This window comes from Drosophila kikkawai, chromosome X (genome assembly GCF_030179895.1).
Source record: "Drosophila kikkawai strain 14028-0561.14 chromosome X, DkikHiC1v2, whole genome shotgun sequence".
NCBI classification, from domain to species: domain Eukaryota; kingdom Metazoa; phylum Arthropoda; class Insecta; order Diptera; family Drosophilidae; genus Drosophila; species Drosophila kikkawai.
Genome location: NC_091733.1, coordinates 20,274,215 through 20,291,143, shown reverse-complemented (window position 1 = coordinate 20,291,143; position 16,929 = coordinate 20,274,215). Strand labels below are relative to the sequence as shown.

At 35.7% G+C, this 16,929-nt stretch overlaps 2 protein-coding genes across 7 annotated transcripts; both read right to left on the bottom strand.

The window, feature by feature from the left end:
• Positions 1-64: 64 nt before the first annotated feature.
• Positions 65-1,976, bottom strand: Mvd (mevalonate diphosphate decarboxylase). The gene is made up of 4 exons (XM_017180750.3): positions 1,817-1,976; positions 1,684-1,754; positions 1,242-1,359; positions 65-1,185 (listed from the first exon to the last, which is right to left on the bottom strand). Exons 1-4 carry the CDS (start codon positions 1,866-1,868, stop codon positions 245-247), a joined length of 1,182 nt encoding a protein of 393 aa, XP_017036239.1. The 5' UTR covers positions 1,869-1,976; the 3' UTR covers positions 65-244.
• A 545-nt stretch (positions 1,977-2,521) lies between these two features.
• Positions 2,522-16,835, bottom strand: shi (dynamin-1 shibire). Of its 6 annotated transcripts, none has more exons than XM_017180707.3 (16): positions 16,516-16,835; positions 15,869-16,350; positions 13,936-14,009; positions 13,097-13,853; positions 12,911-13,027; positions 12,620-12,848; positions 12,410-12,567; positions 12,238-12,344; positions 11,453-11,646; positions 9,484-9,603; positions 8,997-9,008; positions 6,738-6,941; positions 6,585-6,678; positions 6,378-6,514; positions 6,137-6,279; positions 2,522-3,131 (listed from the first exon to the last, which is right to left on the bottom strand). In XM_017180707.3, the coding sequence occupies exons 2-16, from the start codon at positions 16,012-16,014 to the stop codon at positions 2,981-2,983; spliced, it is 2,643 nt and encodes an 880-aa protein (XP_017036196.1). In that variant the 5' UTR covers positions 16,015-16,350; positions 16,516-16,835; the 3' UTR covers positions 2,522-2,980. The 6 variants fall into 6 exon arrangements, with proteins under 6 accessions (XP_017036196.1, XP_070143929.1, XP_070143930.1 ...); XM_070287828.1 differs by having other exon boundaries at positions 16,672-16,835; XM_070287829.1 differs by having other exon boundaries at positions 16,810-16,827.
• Positions 16,836-16,929: the final 94 nt, after the last annotated feature.

The following is a 16,929-nucleotide window of genomic DNA, read 5'->3' as shown; positions in this document are numbered from 1 at the left end:
TTTTTGCGTCATCAATCGGCACTTCGATATATGTTGTTTAATTAAATAATACAAATGTTAAAAATATGGATTCCCCAAAAGATTTATTTAACAACTTTTTATAATTTATCCAGATAACAACATTCAAAAACAAAAATCGTTATCGTTACCATAAACCCGATTTTTGCCAGCAAATTTTTGCAAAATTTCACAATAGCGTAGAATTCGTACAAAATTTTATATAAAAAAAAACAGTCAAGCAGTATTATTTTTGGTTCTGTGGAAGCCCGTTTATCAGTAGACTACTTTCTTCTCCCAATTGACTTGGTCCTTGACCAATCTCCGTATGAATTATATACTTGATGGAATTCTTCTTGGGCTCAATGCCCAGCGACTCAATTTTATTGCTTTGAGAAGTCTCCAGATGTTCGGGGGAAATGGGTAGGCCCCGTAGGTATTCGGCACTGTCCATTAGGTCACTGGGAAATACCTTCTGAATGGCGTCAACCAGCTGGGGGACGTGTTCCGCCAAAACGTACAAACAGGCATTCGGCCCGGCATCGAAGGTGTACGCCGCATGTAGGGATCCCATTGCATTGTTGTAGGAATGCACAAACGATACAATCTCGTGGGACACGTCGTTCATGTACACGCACGGCGGATAGGTGTCCATGGCAATTGCATGAAACTGATTTGAGTCCCTCATTGTTATCTCTCCAAAAGTCTGAAAGTCACGATTTTGAATGGCCTCCCTCAGTTGATTTATCCTCTCGGGAACCACTTTATCGGCGCGATGATGAAGGAGCGTCGACGTATTCACAGCATTCTGCATTCCCCTGGTAGATGCGGTTTTCTTGCGCTGGTCATTCACCACCAAAATGAGAACGTGCATGTTGGGCCAATGCTGAGACGATACGATTTGTTTGGCCACAGAGTCGGTGCCATTGTCCAGGACACCACGATGCCATTGAACAAATCCGCCGAACAAACTGCGGCATGCTGACCCACTGCCCTGCCGAGCCACAGTGGTTAGCTCATCGCTAAATGGAATTTCATAGAGACGGGCTAGGGAATACACCAGGCAGGCATAACCAGCAGCGCTAGATGCTAGTCCAGCGGCAGTGGGGAAATTGTTGACCGAGGCAATGTGTACTTTCCATGATGGTGACACCTTCTGCGAGCCAGTGGCCAGGGCCAGGCGGCGAACTGTAATATATTGCAAATAGAGAACCAAGAGAATGATTAACCGAGAAACTACTCACCTTCCTTTAAACACCGCGTGAGACGTGAGCTTTCTTCGATGGAGACTTCCTCGCCATTCAGCCACATTCGATTGTGTTCGAAACTCTTTGAGGCAGTTATTGTTGTCTTTGCGCAGAGCTATAATTATGTGCATAGATAACAAACAAAGCAAAACATTTCAGAACCTAAGCTCTATTGTAACGATTTAAAAATAAGTTTAGAAACAATATATTTTGTATTTGTTTAGGGAAGTTGCAAATGTATAAATTTAAAGGCAGATAGCTTTTAAGACAACGGCCTAAAGGCTAGATCGTCTTGCCTGATCACAAGCAAATAACTTTAAATAATATACTCTTTCATGGATCTATGGTATTAATAAGCTTTCCAAGTTTATTCAGAAATGTTTCTTACTTTAATTATAACAATTAATTAAGTCACAGCTGATCAACATGAATACTTTACCTCATTTGTGCTTAGCGTCATGCTTAGGGAGTCATTGACGGGCAGAATTAAATCTTCATGGCGCTTTCCCCCTAGAAAATTGATCAATTGCTTAAGATTTCCCTTTGAAACTTGAATTGTACTGCCTACTCACAATACTTGATCAGAGCAATATTTACAGGAGCCACACAAGTTACCGAAAACATAGTGAATAAATAGTACAAAACGTAACGTATATTAGGAGAAAGTGATCGGGTATTCCGCGTTTATTTACAAACTAAAAACTTTCTATTTCACTTCCAAAGTGTTGAATGCTGTGCAGTGTAACCGTGCGTCGACCTGCAAAACAAGCCATAAGACGCTGGGAAATATACCGCTAAATAGACCAGAAAATACTGAAAACGGTTTTTAAATATATCGATAGTTTTGGCGGTGCGATAAAATAACGAGTAATAATTCAAATTATGAAAAAATGAGCATTTACTTTATTTTTGATTAATTTTGATGATAACTACTATAAGGATAATATTTCTGGCAAATAACAGCCTTGGTGTTTAGTTTTACCTTTACATTTTTATTTTATTTTTAAAATTTATTCCCCAATTTATTTTAAGAAGCTTTTAACAGTTGAGTAACAGCAGCAACAGCATCCAAGGATTTAATAGGAGCAGCAAGGACGCTTACCATCGACGACCATTATAATATAAGGACTCTAAATGTTTTTTTAATAAAAGTTTCCAATATTCCATTTAACGCATTCCATTATCAGGATTCACACTCACTATAGTTCCTCTCACCAATAGACTTGTTCAATTGTTCAGGCCACTTTTAAAGCATTAAAATAAAATAGACAAACGAGTGATCTTCGAAACACTTTTATTAACACGGTTATATAAGTTTTCTAAATAAATAAATATATATATATATGTATCTATATATATATTTAAATATATATATATATATATATGTGTGTGTATTTCCTTTTTTTAAATCATTAAAGTGGTTATTTATAAAATCTCATTTCTAAAATAAAAAGATAATAAATCTAAATTAAACAAAACTAATCCTCAAAAATAAATTAAATGTTTATATATTTTTCAATTTTTTTGTTGATATATTTATTCTAAATAGAAAATGAACCTAAAATGCTGAAAATATATCTAAGACTCTCGCGATACCGACGAATTTAGTTGTAGAGTTTTGAAAACCAACCGATATACATCTTCTTAATATGGATGCGTGCGCGCGTTATGCCAATTTGCATTGCATATATTTATATTTATATAGTGCATAATACTGTTTCTCTTCAATCCTCAGTTTACTTGAACCGCGTAGCAAAGGCATTGGACAGTTCATTGATAGCCGCCTGGCCAACAGCTTGGTTCACCTGACCACGCATGCTCTCCGGCACATAGCGATGGGCGCCCGTCTGCTGCGTTATGGCACCGCCGAGAGCTCCAGAGACGCGACTTGAAATTCATAAATGGTATTTTACATTTATATACATTCATTCATTCAACATATTTGCTAAGGCAACATCGTCTTATGCCACCAAGCAAGCATCGTAACGCTTGAAACCCCTTTTTATTTGCTCACTTGCTTCTTCCTTGCCGAATCTAAGGTGTTTATCATTTTTGTTAAACGACTTCATTTCAAATTTATATATATATATATATATAAAAGCAAAAGCAAAACAATATCGATAATACATAGATAACATTGTAAAATTAAAGTATGCTGGGTAACTATTACAATTTATAAACTAAAAATGCAGATGACATACCTTTTCTTTATACATACATGAATGCAGATATTTGTATGGCGTTAATTATTATTTTTTATAAGGAAGTAAATATTGAAACATACATAGAAACCTTGCCCGCCAGCTTCACTTGAAATATACAATAGATACACACGCAACACAAAACCCGTATTTATTATTTAATTATTTATTTATGCACTTTATTTAGTATACGTAAACTTGCTTGTATGTTGTAATATAAGTAGCTGCATATTTCCTTCGTCATAATCCATTACTACAGTGAGTCACAAAACTAGTATGCTCTCATTTACAATAGAAAAAAAACCTAAATTGAACTTCAAATTGAATCTCGGCAACAAATTATCTACAAATCTATGGGGGTTAACACGACTGCAGCAGCTAGGAATGCCTTGTATTTTTCTGGTCTTGCCCAAAAATGTGATATATATTTTTATGCTTTATGTTTGTATAAGTAGCTTTACCATTAAGCAAATATAAGCTTTTTCAAAATGATTTGGAACTCTTGAACAAATACAAAAAATAATATAAATATACGATTAGAGAAAAGCTGGAAAACAGGATTTTTGATGTTATATATCGAATTATTTCGATTAGTCGATTTATATCGACCAACATCAAAGCTTTCCATCGAGGTTCTTATGTTTTCAAATGCCAGCTTCAGACTAATAATAAAATAAAATTGTAATTAAATTGAATTGAATTGCAAAGGTCGCTCTAACCAACGGACAAGTTGATAATTTGGTTTCAATTAGAAGGAAATACTTTGTGACTGACTTTACATATGTAGCTTTAATTGTGCTTTACCTAACAATTTCTCTCATTTTCATAGAGTTATAGTGTTAACATCAACAACAATAACACAAAGCCATATAATATTATGTATATGTAATAACGAAAGCCGTATATTATAGTTATTTACTTTTATAATTAAGATCATTAGTTAATATCCGTCACTCGACATCTGCCCATACAAATGTATGTATATATGTATGTAACTTTTGAGCATTTGCCGTTGTAAGCGAGACTTAGGAGGATAATTTGATGTAGAAGGATTGCATGCATCGATCGACATACATAAGCACATACATATACATATGTATGTATATATACACGGGAAAGTAAGAGTAGGGTTTAAACTTTAAAGAAAACTAACTTCTTTTGGAATAAAAGGAAACATGTGCTTCTCGACTAGTTTCTTTCTTTCTTTCATCTTTTTTTCTGGTTTCTTTGTTTGCTTGTATGTATATGTCTATAAACAATTCTTTTTCAATATTATTAACGCGCCAGATTAAATATTAACTACAATAGTTCATAAACGATTAACGATAAATGTATCGATTTCACACATCGTTGTTGCCGTGTTATCTGTTTATGCCGGAATAATACCAAAGTCGAAATACATATTTCAATTTCAATATTGGCGATATTGTGTGGGTGTGTGTGTGTTGGTTAAATCGTCAGCAAGATACATATATTAATTTTTATAAGGTGGATCGATCTCGGCCTATGGATGTACATATCTCGCGATGGCTGAACAACAACTTAACGACGTCTGTTTACATTATGTGTGTGAGTGATTAGATTAATGCATTATTATTTTATTGGTGTTAATCGTACCACATAGAAAGAGAAAAAAGAGAGACAACAAAAATAGTTTTGTTAATTTTGTTCAACAAATCTCTTATTTAAATGTAATCAAATTCTTAACAAGCAACCTAAGGTTTAAATCTAGTTCTATATTTTGGTAAGGTTTCGTATCATTTTCACAGCTCGTATATAACAGTTGACGAAGTTTTGTATAAAATGTTTTTGGTCTTTGGTTAAAACTTTGTAACTTAACCTTTCTTTCTCTCAATAATATATTTCCGAACGATTCGATAGCACATCAAGATACAAAAAACTGTTATACTCAAGCTTTTTAACCAATATTTTATGTTTATAAATAATACTAAATAAACTGCATAGCCTTAAGTATAAAAAAAAATGGGAATTATAAATATAAATTTGAAGGAAACTGACAGACAGACTTGTCGATAGAAGCAGCTTTATAAAGCTTTATAACAGCTTTATAACAGCGTTATATTAAATGTATGTATAAACACGAGAAATTTTAGTTGTCATTAAATGAAACAAAGTTGTTATTTTGTTAGATTTGAAAACATAAAACATACTTAACGCTTACGGCTAAAGAATAATGCTTTTGTTATTACAAAATTGCCACCGGACCAAACTTTGTATTACAGAAATGAAAAAAGTGTAAATGTACCTAATTTACAAAATTTGTTCAACGAGTGTTTTTTGTGTACTTGGTTATTATTACATAAATAAATAAATAAATTTACGTTGCTGTAGCTTACCCGAAAATAAAATGCAGCTCTATGATATCGAAAATGTTGAAATTATATGATTTGTTCTTAACAAAATTTTGCATAAATAATGATAATAAACCAATAAAGTCGTAAAATAAAAATGCGAAAAGCCAAATTAAGCCAAATGAAGCAAAAGAGAAACATATTTCGGAGAGATCAAGGTTCAAGGTCAATTGTAAGAGCCTTTTCTTTTTTTTTTTTTTGCACATAATAAAAAGAGGTCTCAACCGTCGACTTTCATATGTATGCATACTATATACTATAGATATTGTTAAATAACTTAAGAGGCTAGAGGCAAAAGGGAAGCTCTGCTAATACTCACGATGGTAGCATTGGTGGTGGCAACGTGCCGGCTGGTCGACCACCAGGTAGTGGCGGTGCACCGCCTCCTGGTCTATTTGGAATCGCTGGAGCTGGACGACCAGTAGCTGGCGGCAATGGGGGATTTCGTCCACCCATAGAGCCCTGCGAATAAATAAGTAATTATGTATGTATTATATGAAGGAAATATATTATAAATATATACAATATTTTAATCAGGAATTTTAAATATATATTCGTACCTGTGCGGTAGGAGCTGGCTTACGAGGACCGCCCGGACTTGGTGGGGAGAGCCGTGGATTATCCAGGCCGCTGGGCAGCCAGTCATTCTTTACCGGAGGTGGCAATGGCGATGATACAGTTGCCATGGATACGTCCCCTTTGGTTTTTAATTGAAAAGTTTCACTAAGCCATTTGAGATTTGATATAAATATATATATTTTAGTTACCAATAATCTGCAAGGCATCCTTACAGGCCCGGTACATTCGCAGCATTTCTTCTCGTCGCGTGGCCGATTCAGCCGACTCTTCCATCATTTGTGACTACAAACAAATGAAATATAATTATGAAATGTAATTGCAACTTGGTTGCCACTTAATACCTGATCACCGGACGCATAGAGATGGGCCAGCAGCTCGCCGTTGATAAAGTCCTTGGCATTGTTGATGATCAGCATCATAATGGCCTTGGGCACCATATCGCGGGTGGTCTTCGTTACGATCTTCATGTACGAATCAACCAAGTTGCGTATGGTCTCCACCTGGCGTTCCAGCTGTGGATCGGAGGAACTCTCCTCGCTCTGCGACTGCGGTTTGTGGAAAGTTTCGTTTAAAGAAAGGGTTTGGTGTGGGAAATAATCGATTTGATTTGATTGAATTTGATTGCCAAATAGATTTTTTTTTTGTTTTTTTTTTGTAAAAAGGAAGAGCATAAAGAGTGCACAAATAATGGAAAACCCAATTGTACAACAAAATACATGTATATGTGTTAGGGTGTAAATATGACTTAATTATTAATTGGTGCCAGATAAGAAAGCAATTGGAATAGAGATTTTCTTCAACAAAATGTAAGGTCTAAAAGTCTGTTCAAAACAGGAGTGCTCACAGAAAGCACTTGGAAAGTGGGCCCAAAAGTACAAAAGGGATTAAAATATTGGATTTCCCCACTTTTAGACACATTTTCTATTTGAATTCAAATCTCTAGCGTTTTCTGTGGCACTCCTGATAAAATAACAATGACATTCGATTAGGTTTTCGGAGCATCCTTTTTAAAATACAAAAAAAAATAATACAAATTATATAGTCATCTATTTAAGAAAGAAATAAAAACCCACTAAAATATACCCAAACTCATTAAGGTTCCTCTGAGGTTTTTAAGAGACAAATAAATAAAGTTAATAATCATTCTTACGACTCGAATTCAATCTGATCCCGATAAGTTGTCTCTATGTATTCAGCCTTTAATGGCAGTTCAATTTTGTTTATAAAAGAAAACATTTTCTATGTATTAGAGGTGGAGAACCATCGATATTCGACGATAGTTTTTCGATAGTCGTCGATAATATCGACCTACATATGGACTTTTTATATATAATAAAGAAACTTAACATTTGTTTTTAGCATAAGGCCCCAGTAAGCATTGCTATTGCTGCCATCGATTGTTGTCCACTTCTACTTTCTACTGTCTCTCTTTATCGCTGGAGGTGTGTAACCAAAATAATTATAATATCGCATCGATTAATTACAAATCACTATAAGAAAACAAAAATAAACTTTGTAAAACGGTTACACCACCCATTAATTTCAAGATTATTAAAATATAATATAGATGACCAGGGGAATGACACAAGACTAAATACTTAAAGCTTGTCTAAATACTTTCATTGCATTAATAAAGTAGAGTTAATCTTAAAACAAATTTTGGAGGTCAACACATACTTGTTGCTATAAACAGAACGTTTTAAATATTTATTTGTATAGATTTTTATTATTGGCGTTTTTTTTCGGGTAAAATTTTGTCGTTTTGTTTGAGGTACGTGGAGGGAAAAATAGAAGAAAATAATATAAAGACAATTGTTAAAATAAATAAGTAAGATAATTCAATGGTCGGGGTCATCCGACCAGATGGTTTTTCCGTTAGTTGCTTGATTATATTGTATATTGTGTTAATAACTACTAGCAAACATGGCCATAGTTAGTTATTAAGCTCTTCATAACCCTTTTCGCAAATACAATAATTTTGGTTAGTATTTCATAACGCGATAGGGGGGAAGATTTACAAGGTATATATGTACATATATCAGGTATATTTTGAGCTCCAAGACAAACGGGATATATATGGTGGGGGGTGTTTCTATGTGGCGCTTATGTGGGATTTATTTCATATAAACGTAGTTGGCTTCCACTTTTTTAAATATTTAAATATAAAAAACTATATTTAAATATTCCGGGAAGGTATATATCCTTATGCAATGTTAGTAATGAACAATAATGTATATATATATATATATATGTAACAGGGTCATGTTTTAGGTTTGTAAAAAGCAAAATCACATTCTGTAACACAATTATTTCGAGTTACCTATAATCGTGTTAATATTATATTAGTAAACAACGAAAACAACACTAGAAATATATAAACCAAGTACATAAAATATCGGCTTGCTCTGATAATATGTTATATATTTAGTTAGTATAACTGCTCTACAAATGTGATTAGTAGTCTCAATTAAATCAGAGCAAACTCCAATATTTCTATGAGCCTTTTCATTAAATTATACTCAAAAACAAAAATAGAAAAAAAAAAAAGACAAACAAAAACAAAAGAACATTGTCAAAGTTACTTAGATATTCACACAAACCTCTTGTCCTTCCTGGATGAAGATTATGCATTTAGAGCATCAATATGGCGAGAGATATTTTGTTGATTTGGCCAACAACAACAACGGAACAGCAAAAAGATAAGATATAAAATATTGGACAATCAAGTTTGTGTAGTTCTTTTTTTTTCATTGGGTTTTCACTATATGAAAGGTATTTGGTTATTAATTAAGTTGAATCTTGCTTGCATTCTTCTATTGTTTATAGACCGATATTCATATCCACAAATATCTCTATAAATACGTTTTGTTCGTATTGTATTTCTCAGCCTACCTCCAGTCAGGGATGGAACAGTTAAAGATGCTTTTCATGTTATTTATAAAGGCTAATTTGTTTAGGATATCTTAAACAACACAATATCTAACATATATGCATTGTTTTTAATACACAAATATGCGAGATATATCAAGTGTAAGTAGAGGATTTCGTCTTATATATATATGTATACTTGAACAGATATATACGCACCTCATCCCCATTCTCTTGGGTCTCCTGCTTTTCTGGATAGACACCGGCTCGGAGGAAGGATGCTTTCCACGACTCAACATCCTCGACTGTCTCGCAGGACAACTCCAGTTGTTTGTAGTCCTAGAAACACACACAGACACCACCGCATAGTTGTTCGGAGGAAAGAGAGGAAATTAACAGAAACAGAAACAAAAAGAAAAGAAAATGAAATCAAATTAAATATATTTTCATCTCCATCTTTTAAGGCCTATTTGAATCAAGAACAAGATCTGGACCAAAATTCGTGTCTATGTTATATATCGTTGTCTCCTTTGGCTGCTGCTTTCTCTCCTTTGGCTATATATCTGCTTAGTTTTAAATTGAATCTCGTTCTCTCTGTGGGTTTTTTCTTTCTAGTTGGAATACCCAATTAAGAATCCTCCGACTGAAAACTCAGTCTTGTTGTGGCCTTTGGTGTTTTATCAGAATCGCATGATATATACTCTTAAGGTTCCAAAGAAATAACTAGCCCGTCTAAACAGGTATTCGTAAGTTTACTTGGGCTTCTGATTAGTTCTCATTGCAATGTCGTTGTCTCGTTGGGGTTTCGTTGGTGTCTCGTACAGAACTTAAGTCACGTTGAGCTCTCGTTGGGGTCTTATTTAGGTCTCGTCCAAGTTTAGTAGCGCTCTTAACAAGACCTTGTGGCCTCTTGGCGGTTTTATTGAGTTAAAAAAAAAAAAATAAAAGAGATTTGGCATCACCAAAAATGGCAACTGCATGCAGTATATTCCCTTGTTAGAACCCATAAGCCCCAAAGGGCAAGGTGGCGCAGTATCTGTACATACCTTCTTAGAACGGGAGAAAAGAGAACTTGGATAAACTTGGATAAATTGCAAGCGGACATTTTTAGCAGACCTTTTATAAAAGCTTACTCTATCTACTAAGATAATTTTAGCTTTACAAAGTATATAATCAAAATGTTAATATGCTTAAGATCAGTGCTAATCTATAGTGAACGAATCGAAGGAGCGGTTTTATGTACAAATGAATTTATGGGAATAGCATTTTAAAATACTTGTGAGGTCTGTCAATACACTGAAAAGAATTTTCCAGCAGCTCTGCACATAGTTAAACTGCAATCACAGAAGAATCCTAACATAAGAACACCAAAAAACGAGCCAGTGAATTCTTGTGAAACCTAAAAAAGTATGATTTTGATAAAACTTCAAGTCTTCTTCAAAAATATAACACAAAAGATACTGTGGCAGTCGGATTGTCCTAAAGGTATTTATAATTTTAAAAATGTTCACAAATTTTAAACACTGCAATTGAAAATGTATACGCTTTCCCCATTCGGTTATGTAAATCAGCAAACCAAACCTGAAACAAATGTTAAATGTTAGGTATCTTCAACGGGTGGGTCTAGCACAGAGTTAAACAGCAATGAAAGCAATAAGATTCATTAAATACATTCATGATTAGCAGTACAAGCCAAAGGATTACGTTTTGTTTAGGAGACTCAGCTACAGAGTGTTTCTAGGACGACGCGCGATGCTTCATGTGTTTCAAAAATTGATGTGAAGAAAAAGCACAAGGAGCTTACGTATGCTGTTGCTATGGCGCAAGCTCCTTGGCCTTTCATTTGACTCAAATGTTGATAAAAACATAGTAATTTTTATATATTATACAAAAAAACAATTCATTGATCTCGATCTCTTTGCCTCAAGTCTATATAATTAACAAAGGGTTTCTCTCAAATTGGTATTAAATTGTTACGTTTGAATTACTTGTTTAAATATTTAGTTATGCAAAAGTTTCAAGACTTTTCAAGAATTTGCTCTTGTTGTGTTTTAGTTTTTTGTTTAATTTGTTTCAAAGAAGTTTAAGGTTTTTGCCTCTCTGTTTTTGATTCATTTGTTTTGTTTTTCTTTTTAGTTTTGAAATCATTTAAAATTCATTTTTTTGTATGCTAACAAAAATTACTAACCTTATAAACATTACGTCCATCGGGACTAAATAAAGCAAATGTGACACGTCTAGACATTGACATAAAGCCCTGTTCAATATCGCGCAACTTTAAACCATCCAACGGCAGCATAAATTTCTTTTCTTTCTCATCCTCGTCCTTATACCAGGAGATACTCTCGGATGTTAACACAAACCAATAAGGCCGCGATCCGCCTGCAAAAGACACATTGAAGCTTGAATCAATAAATGTTCAAGGAGGATTCATTTCAATAACATCAAGTATGCAACACTAGTCTTTTAATAAATAAATTAAATATGCTAGGAAGCTCAATTTATATATGTGTTATTTTCAGACGCTCATTCAGCTGGAACTAGTTGGGAATTATAGTGTCAAGCGAGTGATTTTGGTTTTATTAATTTTAAATTCATTATTTTTGAAATTATTGATTTATACTTTATTTAATTTATATATTTATCCATATATTTTGATGATAGCTAAGCCAAAAATGCATTAAATTCAATTCTGAGTTAGTTATTATTATTTATTTTTAAAATTTCAATTTTTGACCATTTTAAAAATTTGGAAAATGATTTATAGGATCGGAAATCACGCTCAACGGGATATTAAATGTTGTTATTTATAAAAATATTTTATGATAGTTTCAGACGCTCTTTTTGCTCTGCGTACTTATATATATTATTTTTGCCTACCTTTAAATTAAACTTAACATTCAACTCAAGACTGGAACTCAAAGTTAAAACCCAAAATGTTTGATATATATGTTATTTTGAAAGCATACATACCTTTCATAATGCCAAGATTTTGTATAACCATGTGACCCTTGCGTATGACTTGATTACCAAGCTGACGCGTACCGGTTTTATTAGCATTCTCCGATTTGTTTTGGGCGCTAAAAATAAAAAAATAAATAATTATTAGTATATATCCTGCAATCCATTGTCTCATTTCTCGTACTTAGCAAAGCCAATGAAATCCTCATGATTGGTATTCATGTAGGCCAGCTCAAAGTCGATGAGCAGCAGGATTTGCTCCTTGCAACTGTGCTCCCGTTGGCGGACATGCGTGGTAATAATACGCTCCGTTTCCTCCCGCAAGCGTGGGTATCGGCTCATCTATGGTTTGAATATCAATATCAATTGCGATATTGTGTTGAATTCAACTCACCTTGGCTGTGCACATACGGACAACCACCGACAATTCCTGCACAACTAGATCGACACACTTAATGACCGGCTCCTTGAGACATGCTATTTGCCGCTTGACAATCGCCTCAAAGGCCATATCGGGCGTGAAGAGACCGACACGAATACCATGAATATTGCGAATGGCAAATGAGATCTCGCGCCGCAGCTCCTTCTCGTCGCAGGCCATCTTTACAATCTCAAAGCGTAGACTAAACAAACAGAGGTGGAGGTGTGAGTATTTATAGTGGACGGGGAGAGGGGCCACACTTACCGTTCATGAAAAATGCGATTAATTTTGGCGCCGCCAGAGAGCTCATTGGTGTTGACCAAGGCGGAGCCGCTGCCCTCGATGGTTCGCTCAAAGTCCGATTGCAACTGCTGAATCATTCTGTAATTCAAATCATAGTAGTTTTTTTTTAATATTTCCAATGATTCCCTGTAGAGCTGTAGAGCTTACTGGAGCATGGCCTTGGTTTTGATGCTGGCATCGCCAGGCTGGAAATGCTTAAACTCCTCGACCTCCTTCTCCAAGGTCAGCATCTGCTTCTGCAATTTATCCCGCAGGCCCGGCAACGTGTCCCTTATATGGTTGGTAAGCTGCTGATTGAGGACGCGCTGCAAGTAGGGAGTGCCCAGGCGATCGGCCATGTGACGGTACGATGGATGACTTAGGAAGAACTTGCGCTCGGCAGCCAGCGCCATGTGTATGTCCTTGCGTCCCTCGATATCCTTCTGTGACCGATTCACTACGCCAATATATCCGCGTCGCAGCGGCAGCAGCTTGTTCTCGAGAATATCCCTCGCATCCGTGCCCTCGTCCATGAGATCTAGCTTGGTTATAACGCCAATGGTGCGAACGCCCTGCGGATCAACCTCCTTGGCCAGCTTCAACGCATCCGAATTGGCCAGATCTGTGTTGGCCGGCGTCACGGCCAGAATTAAGCATGTCTCTTTCCGTATAAACTGGAAGATCATCTGCTTGATTTGATGCTCGATGTCCACGGGCTGATCACCGATCGCCACCTTGGTTAATCCGGGTAAATCGATCAGCGTGAGATTGAGGACATGCGGCGAGTAAACGCGCAGATTAATTGGAATGTTCGAAATGCCTTTATTGCTGCCAGTCACACGGTCCGTCTCATCTTCGATCTCCTTGCGTATCTCATCGAAGCTGGAGAACTTTTTGCCCTTGCAGTGAAGGAACTCGCCATATTCTGTTTTCCGTTAATATATATATATATATATATTTCATTATTTGAAAATGATTCTATCTGGAATTTAGTAATTGATACGTACCGGTAACTCCGTTTATTAGTTGCAATATCAAAGGCCGACGAGTCACAATACCAGAACCACGTGGTAAAAAGTCCCTGCGAACAATAGAATGAGTCATATTATAACATATAATAAAAGTTCTAATCGTGGGAAAATTTTGACTGGAATTAGAAGAGCTAGCTACAGCTTTGTGACCTCATCCGTAATTTGAATTCTATGGCATAGCGAATATTTTCTTTGCTGGGTAACAAGTAACGAGAAACCTAAACCTTTTTTGAGTATTTTTAACATAGTAACGAGTATCTTATACCATCGCATGTCTTGTGTAAACTTATATAGTGGACTTTTCAATATTTCTCATTTACAGAGTAACGAGTAACTTCTACTGTTCTAAGCCAAGTGTAAAGCTAATCAACCTTTTCAAGAGTCAGTCATTCTAACGAGTAGTGCCCTTTCCCAATATTTCTCATTTACAGAATAACGAGTATTTTCTACTTTTCTAAGCTAAGTGTAAAGCTTATCAACCTTTTCAGGAGTATCTGACCTAACGAGTAACTGCTACCTTAATAATGAAAAACTCCTGTCTTTCTAACGAGTATTTAATAACTTGTTGTATAATAAATAACGTATACAATGTAACGAGTAGATCTACGACGAGATCAGGGCACTAAATCGTTAGCATATCAAAATAGTTTTCAGATAGGTACATTAATGGGTTCTTAGGATATTTGGGATTCTGTAAGCTAGGCTCTTGTTTAAGCTTACACATTATTTTTTGACCCTGAACACATACATACATACATTCATATATGTGAACGCATGCGCATTCCGAATCTAACGGGATTATTTAGAATATATATATATATATATAGAGAGAGAGAGAAAGCTTATGTAAGCAGCACACGCTTTTTGTTACAAGTTAATGGAACATTTATAGAATGACAAAAGGACGTTGCAAAATGTATTGATATCTTATCACAAGAAAACAGATAGGGATAAACCAAAACAATGCAATATACATGTGTCCATAGATATTTATAAATATAATTATATTAGCAGGTCAATATTTATTTTACTTCTATTATCATATTTTTTTTATTTGATTTGGAAATTAAACACAGGTGAAAGGGAAGCAAAGACACCTTGCCAAAAGATTTTAAACCTAACGGAATGTAGTCCTTATCATTTATGTTTATGTTTAATGGCAAAGTTCATGGTCACTCCTATATATGTATGGGAATTGTTAAGAGCGAAACGATAAAATGCAAGAAAGTAGACTCGGTAACACATATATATTGATTTTTCCTATCGACATTCTTTTTGGGGCGTTGAAGCCATTGTATTTGTGTTTTGAGAGTGTGGGCGGTCGGTGGTCGACACACACAGAGAGGGAGAGAGAGAGAATGGGAGAGCTCTCTCGCGCGCAAGAGCCTAATATGTACAAAAATGAGAGCAATGACATTAAAAAGACCCAACGACAACGACAAAACGGGGTTGATTTTATTGTTAACACTGATTTTTTGTCGAATTTCGTTAACTAATATTTCAGGCCAAAGAATGTATGATTACACCGCCTCAGGCTCAGCACCTGCTCCGGCATTCCACCAAAAATGCTAGATAAACACCATTGTTTTCGATGGCCACTGATAAGACCCGCTCCACAATTGTATGTACACAAAGCGCACTTGCATAATTGTGAGATTGAAAACCGATTAAGTTCACTAGCTAGCTGACCAGGACACACATTATCCAATATCTCGAAATATTACTTCTTTTCTCCCTGCCCTTCCGGTTCAATTTTCTCCTGAGCCAATGTTTTTTTTTTTTTTTTTTTTTTTGTAAGCAAAGATAACAATGTCTGAAGGCTGGGGGAACCCACAGTTTGGTAAACAAACAAACATCTTCGTGTCAATATTTGCATTAGACTTTAATGTTTATATCGACGATTACTTACTTGCCAACGAAATTCTCCAAAACCGAGCTTTTGCCTGCGGACTGTCCACCAACAACGGCGATTTGTGGCAAGTCCAATTGCATGTGCACGCCAAGCGATGTGAACGCATCTTGCAACTTGTTTACAATGGTTATTAGATTATCCATCGCGGCGAGATTTTTCCGACGGTTGTTCCGGCCTTAGCAAAAATAATATATATATATGTTTTCGCAACGATTCCGAGGATTCGAGGTGTAGATGTCCAACGTCGGCGCTGCGCAGCGGAGAACGCCTACTACTACTTCGACCCCGTTTTTTTTCCTTCTGCTTTTTCGTTAGCTCAAATGAGGGCTCTGGCGAAACTGCAAGTGCTGCCGAATTCCTGTTGTGTTATCAAACTGTTTTTGCGTCTTTGTGTGCACTTGATTCTTCCTTTTAATCTGCCCCTCACTTCAGCTTCTTGCACATTGATTACTGCCTTGTGTGTATATTTTTCGGGTTAACTATCATTGAGATAAAAAGAAAAGAATATGCGTAAGCCGTGCGCACAACAAAAATCGCTTATGTGGTTCTCATACACACACACAAACAGACACACACTCGATATCACGTAAAAGCGATACCAATGCAAAAAAAAAAAAAATAAAAGAAAAAACTTGGCTGCTCACAAACAATGAAACCCGCAGAATGCGTTATGTGCGGACAAGTCAGGTCTCCGATTTGCAGCTGGGACTAAGAATCCTCTCCATGCACATTCACACAACAGTTAGTCATTAAAAAGAAATGTATACATTTGTGTGTATGTGTACACAAGTTAAACTAACGAAAAGGCAACTGTTTGAGTGACACTGCGGTGAGTAACCGATCGAATGCAGAAATCTTGTGCGCCCGCTGCGTACGCCCAACTTGTAATTTATCAAGTATTTTTCACTGCAAAACAATTATTTTTGTGGACCACTGACTAGCATTCAACTGGAATCTTCAATGAATTTGGGTAGAGGTGGAAAAACATCGATGCCCACATCGCTGTCATCGATGTTTTCGGAACATCGCTAACGTCGATGTTTGCCCGGTTATCAATG